This window comes from Limanda limanda, chromosome 14, assembly GCF_963576545.1.
Source record: "Limanda limanda chromosome 14, fLimLim1.1, whole genome shotgun sequence".
NCBI lineage: Eukaryota > Metazoa > Chordata > Actinopteri > Pleuronectiformes > Pleuronectidae > Limanda > Limanda limanda.
The window spans coordinates 771,458-783,634 of record NC_083649.1 but is presented as its reverse complement, the minus strand read 5'-3'; the positions used below and the strand labels follow the sequence as shown (position 1 = coordinate 783,634).

At 43.4% G+C, this 12,177-nt stretch overlaps 1 protein-coding gene and 1 long non-coding RNA gene across 2 annotated transcripts; one reads left to right on the top strand and one right to left on the bottom strand.

Moving 5' to 3' along the window:
- Nucleotides 1–2,802: 2,802 nt before the first annotated feature.
- On the top strand, nt 2,803–3,771 carry LOC133019706 (odorant receptor 131-2-like). Its single transcript, XM_061086264.1, has one exon. The coding sequence runs from the start codon at nt 2,803–2,805 to the stop codon at nt 3,769–3,771; it is 969 nt and encodes a 322-aa protein (XP_060942247.1).
- Nucleotides 3,772–10,124: 6,353 nt separating this feature from the next.
- On the bottom strand, nt 10,125–10,711 carry LOC133019826 (uncharacterized). The gene is made up of 3 exons (XR_009682894.1): nt 10,647–10,711; nt 10,434–10,527; nt 10,125–10,342 (listed from the first exon to the last, which is right to left on the bottom strand). It is a non-coding gene; the product is annotated as an uncharacterized LOC133019826 (long non-coding RNA).
- Nucleotides 10,712–12,177: the final 1,466 nt, after the last annotated feature.

Genomic DNA, 12,177 nt, shown 5'->3' with positions numbered 1-12,177 from the left:
TTCCAATAACACGTGGTTCCTTTAGAGCCTGTCCTGATGCTGGTGATCGTCCAACCTGACGTCTGGTTTCTTTTCCTCTTTCAAAGTAAATTTGGGATCAGACTAATTCCTGCCTCTCCCTCTTTTCTCTATCACACCAGGAGGCAACAGAAACATAAAGCTGAATACAAAACCATCTGGTACCTTTGAGGACAGCGAGGTGTCTCCCGGAGACGGTCATCTGTTTACAGCGGACGGTTGGCGGCGGCAGGACGGTCAGAGTGGTGCTCACTGTGGAGGACGGGGGTTAACGCTGAGGTCAGAGGTCAAACTGAAAGTGTATGAATGTGTGTGTGGTGTACCCTGAGCCTTGAAGGTGTTCAGGCTAATGGACATTTAGTAAATGAACCAGAGAATCGTTTGCTTCCTTTATGAAATCTTTAGTCAGTAGTGATATTGACGTGGTTTGTCCTTGTTGGTATCTCCATCTACTTTCTTTGGCCCTGATCCCGATTCAACTATCTACCAATCCCTTAACTCTATTTACCTAACTGTTGATGAAGGATTAGCTTTCTACGTTCAGTACAAATTATCTTCCATTAGTTTGTTCCAAGTAGTGGAACCACTTTAATGCTAATAATCTTAAATTGTTAATCTGATTCATGTTGTTGTCTGGTATCGAGCAGGTCGTCCATTAATTAGAACGTTTTATCATAATTATTATAATAATAATACATTTTATTTGTAGAGTGCTTCAAGAAAGTCAAAGACACTTTACACAAAGTTCAGTAGAGAATCTAATGTCTTTGCTCATTAAGGGACAAGTTTCCTCAGCTCACAGGTTGTCATGTTGTTTGTCAGCTGTAAACACTCAGGGGTGTCACACAGAGAAATCCCTTGTAGACCTTTCCCCAGATATCTCATTTAGACACATTAAATATTCAAAACCTCATTCTTTCAGTAACTATTGACATGATTAATGATTCCTCTGAGTAATCATCAGAGGGGATCGAAGTGGAACAAGCACAAACAAAGTCTTCAGCAAACAGAGAAAACTTAACTTCAGTCTTCAAGGTCTGAATCCAAAACTTGTAAATCTGAGACGTTTCAAGTTTCCTTTGGCAAAAGTTTTCTAAGTTTAAAGTTGGGCTGCAACAGAGAGGATCACCTGAGAGTTTCCTCCCTGGTGCAGGAGGTGAAAGATCCTTCAGCCGTGGTTCACTGAGGGGGGGCTCATGTATAAAGTACATCACAGGAGTTCAGACGGGAAAAGACAGGGGGATGCAAGTGATTTCATTTAGGAACTATTTCATAGATGGAAGTATCAGGTTTAATGATTTCATTAACGTGTGATTTAAAATTCAGTTTGGATCGAATGTGAAACCTGTTTTTTTCATACTGGTTGCCAGGCGACGGAGGGATGGTAGAAGTTCGCCTGCTGATCGGGACTGAAAAGTATGATTTCTGTTTTATTTGAATTTACCTGAAGGAAGTTAAATGACATCATTTCTCTGATGCAGATCCATCACATGTCATTAAGCCGTTTAGGGGTCGAGTATCTTGCCAAAGGGCACTTCAGCAGGCTGATGGGGAAGACTGAGGATCGGACCACCGAACTTCTGGTTGGAGGTTGACCGCTCTACCCCCTCAGCCACAGTCGCACCACAGTTACACACTAAGCAGCTGACATTGTCTGGTTTCAAAAATCATCGGCATCGCAATGATACGATATCCCATTAAAATGGCCGATGACGTTTCCTATTGAGAGCAGGTACAGGGAAACTAAAATGGGAACAGGAATCAAACCTCTCTCTGTCTGAGAGACTCTAAGGGCAGCTCCAGATCTGCCCACTCTCCGATAAAGCTGCTCGGACAGAGGCTGAGGAAGGGGATGCTAGCAGGAGACGCTAACTGTCTGTAGCTCAGTGGTCAGATGCTCGATCATCAGTCAAGTGTTGGAATGTAATGTGGATTGTATATAATCAAGTTAAGGCAAAGTGATGCTATGCTATGCTATGCTATGCTATGCTATGCTATGCTATGCTAAGATATGCTATGCTATGCTATGCTATGCTATGCTATGCTATGAATCGACCCAAAGGATACTTGTCTGTGTGACTTGTTCCAGAAGGCCCACAAGGTGATGCCTGAGTTTAGGTTTATATCATCTGTGGAATAACTTTGACCTGACAGCCAGGAGCACTCAGCCAATGAGAGGCGCTCATAGCTGAACACACGGGTTTGGACACTCGTAACTTTATACACACCAGTGAGTGTCTGAAGCTGTCAGTCACCACATGTCAACAGTTCTTAAATCATCCATCAATAACTGATCAGAGCCGAGCTGATCAGAGACATGAAACCTTGTGTGTTGATCCAGATGCTTCTCACGTTTGGAAGCTGTCCTGTAGTCCATCTTTATTTGAAGTCATTGGCACGAAGACCTTGAGGACAGACTGGATGTCCATGTCTTTGTGAACTAAAGGGACATGCTCATTGTGAATTTACTGCCCCTCCCCATCATTTCGCCAGGGAGATAGATGTTCTTCTAGAAATCACTTGACCAGGGAGCTGGAGACCAGTGGAGAGATGATGCAGAAGGTGTCAGCCAGTGTCTGGTGTCACGTGATGTGAGGGTTCATATACAGTGTGAGGACAGGAGGACGCTGCAGACAAGCTCTGCTCACATGGAAACCAGAGGAGCCACGACCAGGCGTCTCCGCTGACAGCCCCTCTTTACTGTTGTGGGAATACGAGCGAGAAGAAACCTGTGTTACTGCTTCATTGACTTTAACAGGTTCATGTCTGTGATGCTGGACTAAAATGTTGAGTGCAAATCTCTCTCTGACCAATGTCACAGCTGGAGCTCAGTATCAGGGTTTACTGGAGAGACTGCTGTTCTCCACTGTGACCTCTGTGCCCTGCTGCATCTTCCTCTTCATTAATGTCACCATGTTGTTCACCCTGAGGAGCAAAGCAGTGTTTCGTGAGTCCTCTCGTTACATCCTCCTGTTCAACCTCCTGGTGGCCGACACCATGCAGATGACACTTGGCCAGTTAATGTATATAATCGCTGTCTGTAGAACACGGCTGTCGTATCCTGTGTGTGGTTTTCTGGTCATGCTCACTAAACTCACAAATGAAGTCTCCCCTCTCACTCTGGTGGTGATGTCTCTGGAGAGATATGTAGCTGTGTGCCAGCCGCTGCGACACGCTACCATCCTCACCATCACAAACACAGCACTGGCCATCATGGTGGTTTGGGCCATTAGTTCACTGAACATCCTCGTCCGCGTTCTGTTGATGTTAGATTTCCCTTTTGAAGACCTGGACACTCTGCAGATGAAAGACTTTTGCTCGGACATAGCAATGTTGATCGGGCTCGTGTCTGATGATTATGATAGAGCTTACACTTGTCTTGTGTTTGTATCAGCAGCTGCAGTGATCATATCCACCTACATCGGTGTGATGGTGGCAGCCAGGTCAGCGTCTACAGACAAAGCTTCAGCTCGTAAAGCTCGTAACACCCTGCTGCTGCATCTGGTGCAGCTGGGCCTCAGCCTCTCCTCCACCGTCTACAACCCAATCCTGGCAGCTGCTTCCAGAAGTCTCAAAAGATTAGTATTCGTGCGCCTGCAAAATGTTTTTTATGTTTGCATTTTTATTTTCCCCAGATGTCTGAGCTCTCTCATCTATGGCATCAGAGATCAGACCATCAGACCTGCTCTCATGTTTTATCTCTGCTGTCGACTGAAAGTCTTTCGGACCAACACGAAGGTCTCCGCCTCGTGAAGTCGCATTATTCACTGTTTCGCTGTGTTTTGAATCTGATAGAAAGAAAGTGACTAAAACAAGCTTGTACTTTATTTCACGTCTCACCACACCTCCACCAACAAACCCCATGTTGTAAAACTTAGTGCTGTTTGACTGTTTGACTGTAAAATGTACATTTGAATGTCCTCAAAACAGGTTAATATTATACAATATATATAAATATATATCATATTTATGTCCTAAATGCGTTTCTGTGCCTCAATCACATTTTATTCCATTAAAGTTTTTTCAGAAATGACAACAAAGAAAGTATTTGTCAGGATCCACACTTTTTCATGTCCTGTCATCTTACACAATAATGCCTTAAAAGTGATACCATAACATGGTGTGCCTTTCGGCATTCAATAAATGTGGTTTTCAAAATCAAATATAAACATATTTAAAATATTATGAAATCATAACTTTAGTTGGTTAAAGTTAACTCGGTGCACCACCATTCAAAGGAAGGGAAACGATAGCCAATTTATTGATTAAGATCCGTCTCATTTAGATCTAGTTCACTTAGAAATCTCAATATTTACTATTAAAGATTATATAATGAACAGTGAAGGTTTATGGTTTTCTTGACTTAAGATTCAAGATTCAAGATTTTTATTATCAAATACACAACAAAAACATTAAGCAGTCGCTGGCAATGAAAAGCTCGAGTCAAAGGCTATCTTCTAGCAATGCTCAATAATTACAACCAAAAAAATAAAATAGAAATAGTATAAAATAGAATAAAATAGAATATCAAAAATTTTAAAAATAAAATAAAATGTATATATCTAAATATATATATATATATATATATACAGCTCAAGAGAAAAATACAACAACAATTGTTCAATTGTGTGCAAGAGTGCAAATGCAAATATGCCACGGTGCTGGTGCAAATATGCAAATATGCCAGGGTGCTGGTTTGGTGGAGTTATTGCAGTTTAGAGGAGTTTAAAAGTCTTATGGCCGGGGGGATGAAACTGTCTCTGAGCCTGGTGTTGCCGGCCCGGATGCTGCGGTACCGTCGGCCAGACGGTAGCAGGCAAAAATGTTTATGGTTTGGGTGAACGGGGTCTTTAATAATCCGGTTGCTCTTCCTCCTGCACCGCTGGGTGTAGAGGTCCTCCATGGATGGCAGCTCCGTCCTGGTGATGTGCTGGGCAGACTTCACCCCCCTCTATAGAGCCTCACGGTTCAGGGCGGTGCAGCTGCCGTACCAGGCAGTGAAGCAGCCAGTCAGGATGCTCTCTATGGTGCACCTGTAGAAGTTGCATAAAATCCTGGAGTCCATGTGGAGAAGAGCCGCTGTCTGGCCATCTTCCTGATGGAGTCTGTGTGATGGGTCCAGGTCAGGTTATCACAGATGTGGACCCCGAGGAACTTGAAGCTGCTGACTCGCTTCACCGTGGTCCCGTTGATGGAGAGGGGGGCGTGTTCTTCTCCTCGTCTCTTCCTGTAGTCCACGATCAGCTCCTTAGTTTTGCTGACGTTGAGAAGGAGGTTGTTGTCCTGGCGCCAAGATGTCAGGGCTCTGACCTCCTCTATGTAGGCCTTCTCATCGTCTCCGGTGATCAGGTCAATGACGGTGGTGTCATCAGCAAACTTGATGATGGTGTTGGAGCTGAGGGTGGTGTTGGGGAAGGCCCCAGTGATCTGACTTTAGACAAAGAGTTGTAAACGCGGCCCTTGCGACATTACAAGCCAGGATAAGAGTTGCTCTCCTCTCAGGGGAGATGTTGCTTGGGGGCCTGCAGAGACCATACTGAAACCTGAGACATCCACTGAGGTCAAATCTGACAGTCAATTGGCTGAGGGCCACACTGACCCTTGAATCCCTCCTCAAGGGGGGAGTCACCTGGAACCTGACTTAAAAGAGATGAGCTCCCTCAGAACGCTGCTTTTCTCCTGCACTGACGTTTCAACCAGACCTCCCCAGGGTCTGACCAGATGACCCAGTCGCTAAAGGAGGCGATTACCACTTTTGTTTTAGCCATTTTCCCTACTAAAGATTTCAACCAAGACCTCCCCGGGTCTTTCCAGATGTCCTAGCTGCTAAAGGGGGCAAATCACAAACGTTTGTTTTAATTCATTTTATTTTTCTTTCGTTTATCTCAGTCAAAGTTTTATTTTGATAGGACATTTTTGTTATTTTAACTTGAAAAGATCGAAACAGGAAATTCACTCGCGGGACGAGTTGCACACAGATTTTTTTTTCTTTCCACACGATCTCCAACGGCTACAAGCAGCCGCACATCCCTGTGTGACAATCCTTAACTAGGCAGAGACTCAGAAGCAAAGAAAGCACGAGAGGCAGCAAAATAAAGTATTAAATAAAACTTTACTTAAATAGTCCAAAGCAACAAGTCCATACAGGTAACAGGCAGAAATCGAAGGTCATAAATCCAGGCAGAGTCAAAAACCAGGTAGTCCAAACACAGAAGAAATCGCTGGAGAGCATGTACGCACACAGGAGACAATGACAATCTGGCAGAGGGTGAGGGGAAACACAGGGTATAAGTAGGGACTGCTTAATGACAAGTACAGGTGTGTGGGGAAACCAACAGGAAGTAAAGGTAGACATGAGACACAAGAACCCAGACACCAAAATAAAACAGGAAGTGAAATCAAAACAGACACAGACTGAACAGATCGTAACACCCTGCAGAAGAAGACGAAGTTTCATCCCGTCAAGGAGCACGAGAAAATCCGCTCCGTTCCGGCCCAGCTGCTGAGCTCCGTGCCCCAATCGAACCACCGGAGCAAGCCTGAGAGGCCTCAAGTTATTATCTGGACTTCCGGGACATTCGCGCGGAACGCGCACGCACCCCACGAAACCACGGTCACAGCAAGGGGCTATTTTGTCTGGGCAGAGACTAGTTTTAATACTTAGCGTGTCGTTTAATATTTGAGTGTATTTGTTTGTGAGACCTCCGTGTCTCCTGTTTAGCCGTGACGAGCCGGCACTTCCGTTTCCGGAGTTCCGGCCTTGTTCTTTGTGCTTAGTGCCGCGAGAAGCGCCTCCGGCATCACTGTTTACGTCCGTTTAAGTTAGCAGAGATTTTAACGATTAAAACATCAGCACACAACGTCCGCTTGGGTGCTGAGTGGTAAAATCACTGTTAGCTTATCTCTGGCGTGTTTAAAAGAGCTCCTCTGTTCTTTCCTTGCATGTTCTTTCTCTCTCTCTCTCTCTCTCTTCTCCTGAACCTGCTTACATACACATTCCGATCTGTATTCACACATTTCAAGTTTCTTAGATAACTCTAGGCTAAGAGAGCCTGAACGCATCTCGAAGCCATTCGGCCCAAAGGCCAAAGCAGAGATAAAGAATTCTCTTTGTCTGAAAATTCCTTTGTTTTAATTCACGTGCCGACCACCATTTTGGCCTTCGGCCGCATGGTGTCATTAACATAGGCTCCATTTTGAATAACGTGAGTTAGACCACCATTTTGAGAGTTCATCATTGCCACTCCTCCTTTCTCTCTCTCTCCTCCATTTTTGGCTTCACATTCCTAAGATGAATCTGCCATTTTGGTTGTGGTCCCGGTGAGTTAGACCACCATTTTGAGTTTGTCATCGCCACTCCCCCTTTCTCTCTCACACACACACACATAGAAACACACACAGACACACACACACACATAGACACAGAAAGATACAATTATGAATCATTAAATAACATTAACTTTATTTCCCCTTTTTAATAAATACTTTTGTAAATAAAGTATCAGTATTCTGTGATTATTTGTGCATATGTATGTGAATGCAGATGGATTATGATAGCCTGTGCTCGAACTTAAAACCCTTCATTGTTTATTATATAATCATTAATATTAACTATTGAGATTATTAATTTAACTTTTATCAGATGAGCAGTGGTGGAGGAAGTACTAAAGTTTAGTACTTAAGTAAAAGTACAACTACCCAGGAAAATATATACTTAAGTAAAAGTAAAAGTACTACATCAACAATCCTACTTAAGTAAAAGTAAAAAGTACTTACTTTTAAATTTACTAAGTATTAAAAGTAAAAGTACTCACGCAATGGGTTGTCTCTCAATGTCTAGGCTGTGCCATTTTGATAAAGAATGCAGATATAGCTACTGCTAATACTCATGCCTCTACAGATGTCACTACTAGTAATAATTATAAGCAACAACATTTGCAGGTATGGCCTGCCCCTTTAAGGAACGGGCCCAGAGAGTGACGTAGTGCACCTGGGTAACTTGCGCAAGAAGTGTGTGAATACGAGAAGTGAACGAGCACCTGGAGGTGATGAGAGTGTTGCTCCGGTGGACAGTCAATAAATAAAGTGGCGGCTTTAAAACTAAAGAAACGTCTCCTCCTCCTTCTTCACGGAGTGGTCCGGACGGCTGCTGACCGGCCACTGTGTGTGACTGTGTGTGTGTGTGCGTATGTGTGTGTGTGTCACCCAGATGCGTATGTGTGTGTGTGTGTGTGTGTGTGTGTGTGTGTGTGTGTCACCCAGATGCATATGTGTGTGTGTGTGTGTGTGTGTGTGTGTGTCACCCAGATGCGTATGTGTGTGTGTGTGTGTGTGTGTGTGTGTGTGTGTGTGTGTGCGTATGTGTGTGTGTGTGTGTCACCCAGATGCATATGTGTGTGTGTGTGTGTGTGTGTGTCACCCATATGAGGAGCTGACGAGTGGGCACCCTCCGTCGGCCCTGCGCTAAACAGAGTAGCTGATGGTTAGATAGTGATCAACTACGAACTTTAACAGGAAGAGTGGAAATGTTTGTTGGCGTGTGTGTGGCTGCGTGTGTGACTGTGTGTGTGTGTGGAGCGCTGGCGGAGCCGCTCCGTAACAGCAACATTTTGGCGAAAACTGTGTTCATAAAATGTAACGAGTAACGACACATATATGTAGCGGAGTAAAAGTATAGATAATAGCTGCAAAATGTAACGGAGTAAAAGTAAAAAGTATGCACTATTATTTTTACTTAAGTAAAGTACAGATACTAAAAATTTACTTAAGTTCAGTAACGAAGTAAAAATACTTTGTTACATTCCACCACTGCAGATGAGACTGATATTTATAGATTGACTTGTTGGTCCCTGTAACCAGGGTGGTGCCCCGCTACGATAAGTAATAATTACAGATTGTATCATTCTTTATTGATAATGTAACGGACTGGGGCTTATGGTTATGTGTGATTGTTGGCCGTTGTCAGTAAGACATTGTGTTAAAGGAATGTTCTGATGTCCTGAGCGGCAGTGAAGGGTCGGGGGCGGGACATGTGATTGTTTAGACAAATAGGATGGGTTCTTTGGTAACGAGGCTCTCTCATTGGCTGGTTTTGCGGGGGATTGGGTGGCAATAAGGAAGTTAGGTTGTTGTTGATGTGCGCGAGTGACAGAGTGGATGAAAAAGGCACATGTTCACATGTAAAAGTCAATAAAGTGATAGACGACGAAGAAGCTTCCTGTCCTCTCTACGTGAGGACGTTACAATCATTTTATTGTGATATTTTATTGTGATAGCCTTATCATTTTTAATTATTTTAATAAATCATTTTTATTATTTTAATAATCATATTTCATGATTATTAATAATTAGCCAACGTCAAGTCTACTACTATTGCACAACAGTGGCCATGCAGTCATGCGTGACAGGGAGGACAGGAGAGGACTGAGCACACAGCCCTGGGGGGCACCGGTGGTGAGAGTCAGGGTGGAGGATGTGGAGCTGCCGATCCGCACCGCCTGTGGTCTGCACTAGACGAAAAGCAGTATTATTGTCACAGGGAACCTCTACGGACAGGCCTAATCCCCTGCTGTAACCAACTGTTTCCATGATGTTACCTCGGCGTTCGCAAGTGAAGACAAGGTGGGTCTATCGGCGTTTGCGGACCTTAAGGGGGATTTGGAGAACAAAGGAGAGAGCCGCGGGGGGGCTCGCTGAGCCTCGCGGACCGATCGCGACGTGTGATCTAATTAGCATATGAATCGGAGTCCAGCCGCTGGCTAGAACCTCTCTCTACTCACCATTGGAGGAAACCACAGACCCTCGAAACTAATGTCACTCGTGATTGGTTGGTAGAAGTGTTGCTATTGGTCACCTTATGGGTCATTGCAGTGCACACGTGGGGTCACAGCATTCCGCACGTGGGGTAAGCCCCTCCCACACAATATTAATAATAAAAATGTATATATTAATATTTATTATTATTTATTAGTAAGCCTTTACCAAAAGCACTGCAGTTAATTAAAACTAAACATTCATGTGATGCTTGATGCTATAGGTGAACATATTGTACAGGGAACAAATGTGAACAAGGTATATGTGGAGTCAAAGCTTTATTTACATACAGCAAAAATATTGTACAAAAACTCAGGTGAGGCTTGAAATGTTTCTCTGCAGCCTCTGGGTCATGACTTCTTTGTGGGACTCTTCTCCAGTGTGTAGACGTCTGTGGTGTGTAGCTGTGAGATCAGTGTAGCTTCCAGTCTTATATGAAGTGTGGGACACAGGTCGGTGTGCTCCTGGCTGTGGAAGGATGGATCCATGTCATCTGTCCCGCTTCAATCAGCTGTAAACACATTCAGTAAAATTAGCACAGTTCAATGACAACATACACCTTTACATGTAACTGGAAAATTATTTAATGAATATAACCTTACCCTCTTTCTTCTCCGACAACTCCTCAATGCTGATGTAAGGTCTGGTCGGATCATACTGGCTCATAGTGTGTCTTTGTACGTCATGGACAGGCAGCTGGAAAACAACACATGTAACATGACTTTATTATTAATAAACGGAAATAGCCGCGCTGCATCACCGTTGGAAGATCCACAGCAAAAAAACACCAAAACAATTCATAAACAGTTACTTACATTCAATGGCTTAATTTTCTGCACTTTAAATCCGGACTTTCAGCGTCTCAGCCTATCGCCTCTTTGTTTGTGTGTGGGGGGGGCGGCTGAGGCTGTGAAAACATACAGAAAAAAGTCACGTTGATGAAAAAACTTAACGAGAACAAACTGTTACATCTAAGTAATTCATACATATTTACACATGCACTAGATCTGCTCCAGCACTCGATGCTGTATTCGTATTTTAGCAACTTTCTCGCTATCCCAAAGAGTGGCGGACATGCTTTCAGATGTAGGGTTAGCTTAGTGGTTAGCATGTCGGCTCCGTTTAGCTCTCACCTTAACTCAGGGACTGTGCTTCCGTCTTCTTCGCCTCGACTCGTCCACACCGGGCCCGCGGCTCTGCCTCCACACGCACTCATCTTCTCCTCCAGGGAACAGCGTCGTGTCGACTTCAGCAAGTTATTTACCCCGAAGACAGAGTCACTCGTACGGGACAAGCTAAACACGACCCGCTTCCTGTCTGCGGGACACTCGACGCTGCTGCACGGCGTTTACGAGGCTGTGATTGGACGAGTCCATCAGCTGATGACGCGAGCGGGTGACGTGAGCAGCGGTTACTTCATATAGGATGAGTATGTGACTGAGGCCAGGTTTATTTTTTGTGGTGTTTAGTACATTTACACACATGATTCACGCTGTTCTGTGTTCGTAACCTTATAGTTGAATGCACTTATTGTAAGTCGCTTTGGATAAAAGTGTTGACTGTTTTAATGGAATACTGAGAAAGTTTAATAACAACAATTAGACAATTGAAGTTCAAATTATGAAGGAATTTAAGCTCTATATTGTGTCTCCTTTATATTTAAAATAATAATCAAACTGAGTGGAGATGTATGTTGTATCCAAACAGCCGGCTGCTGTGTTTTGTCACTGTGCAGTCCATGGGGGATTAAATATTACACTGAAAAAATAAATCATTAAATCAATGAATGTTTCATAGCAATTTTGAAAGTAGTGGTGAAAAGGTACCATTTATAATTCATGGAACAGCTTAGTTTGCCATTGACATGTGAATTTGATGCCAGTATTTTGGGAGGACAGATATTTTTATGGAAAGCCAGTAGAAGTTTGGAGCTTACAGGACACAGATGATCATACCCAGCATCATTTATTTGCTGGTAGAGGTGTGGTTTGTTTGTTTGTTTATTTTGACAGGGACAGTGCATATTAATAGACATTTCTGTAAATATGCCAGATTTAGCCAGAAGGTTAGTTTCCATCTGCAGTCCTTGGCCAGATGTAACAATAGGCTCCCTAAAAAGCAAATAAGCAAATAACAGAAAGAGTTTTAAAAAAGAACATAGAAAAGCAACAGATAAAACATTAATTATAACCACATACAAGTATTCAGTAGTTCAAGCATTAAAATACATGAAGCATGCAGGACAAACAAGAGTCAGCATCAAACAAACACAAATTGAAAAGGTAGACTAGGACTTATAGAGGACATCTATATGTGTTAGACATCGAGGCAGTAGCCCACCAAAGC

Bases quoted from the DNA above. Each gene is read 5' to 3' on its own strand.
- LOC133019706 (XM_061086264.1), top strand. From the start codon at position 2,803: ATGTTGAGTGCAAATCTCTCTCTGACCAATGTCACAGCTGGAGCTCAG.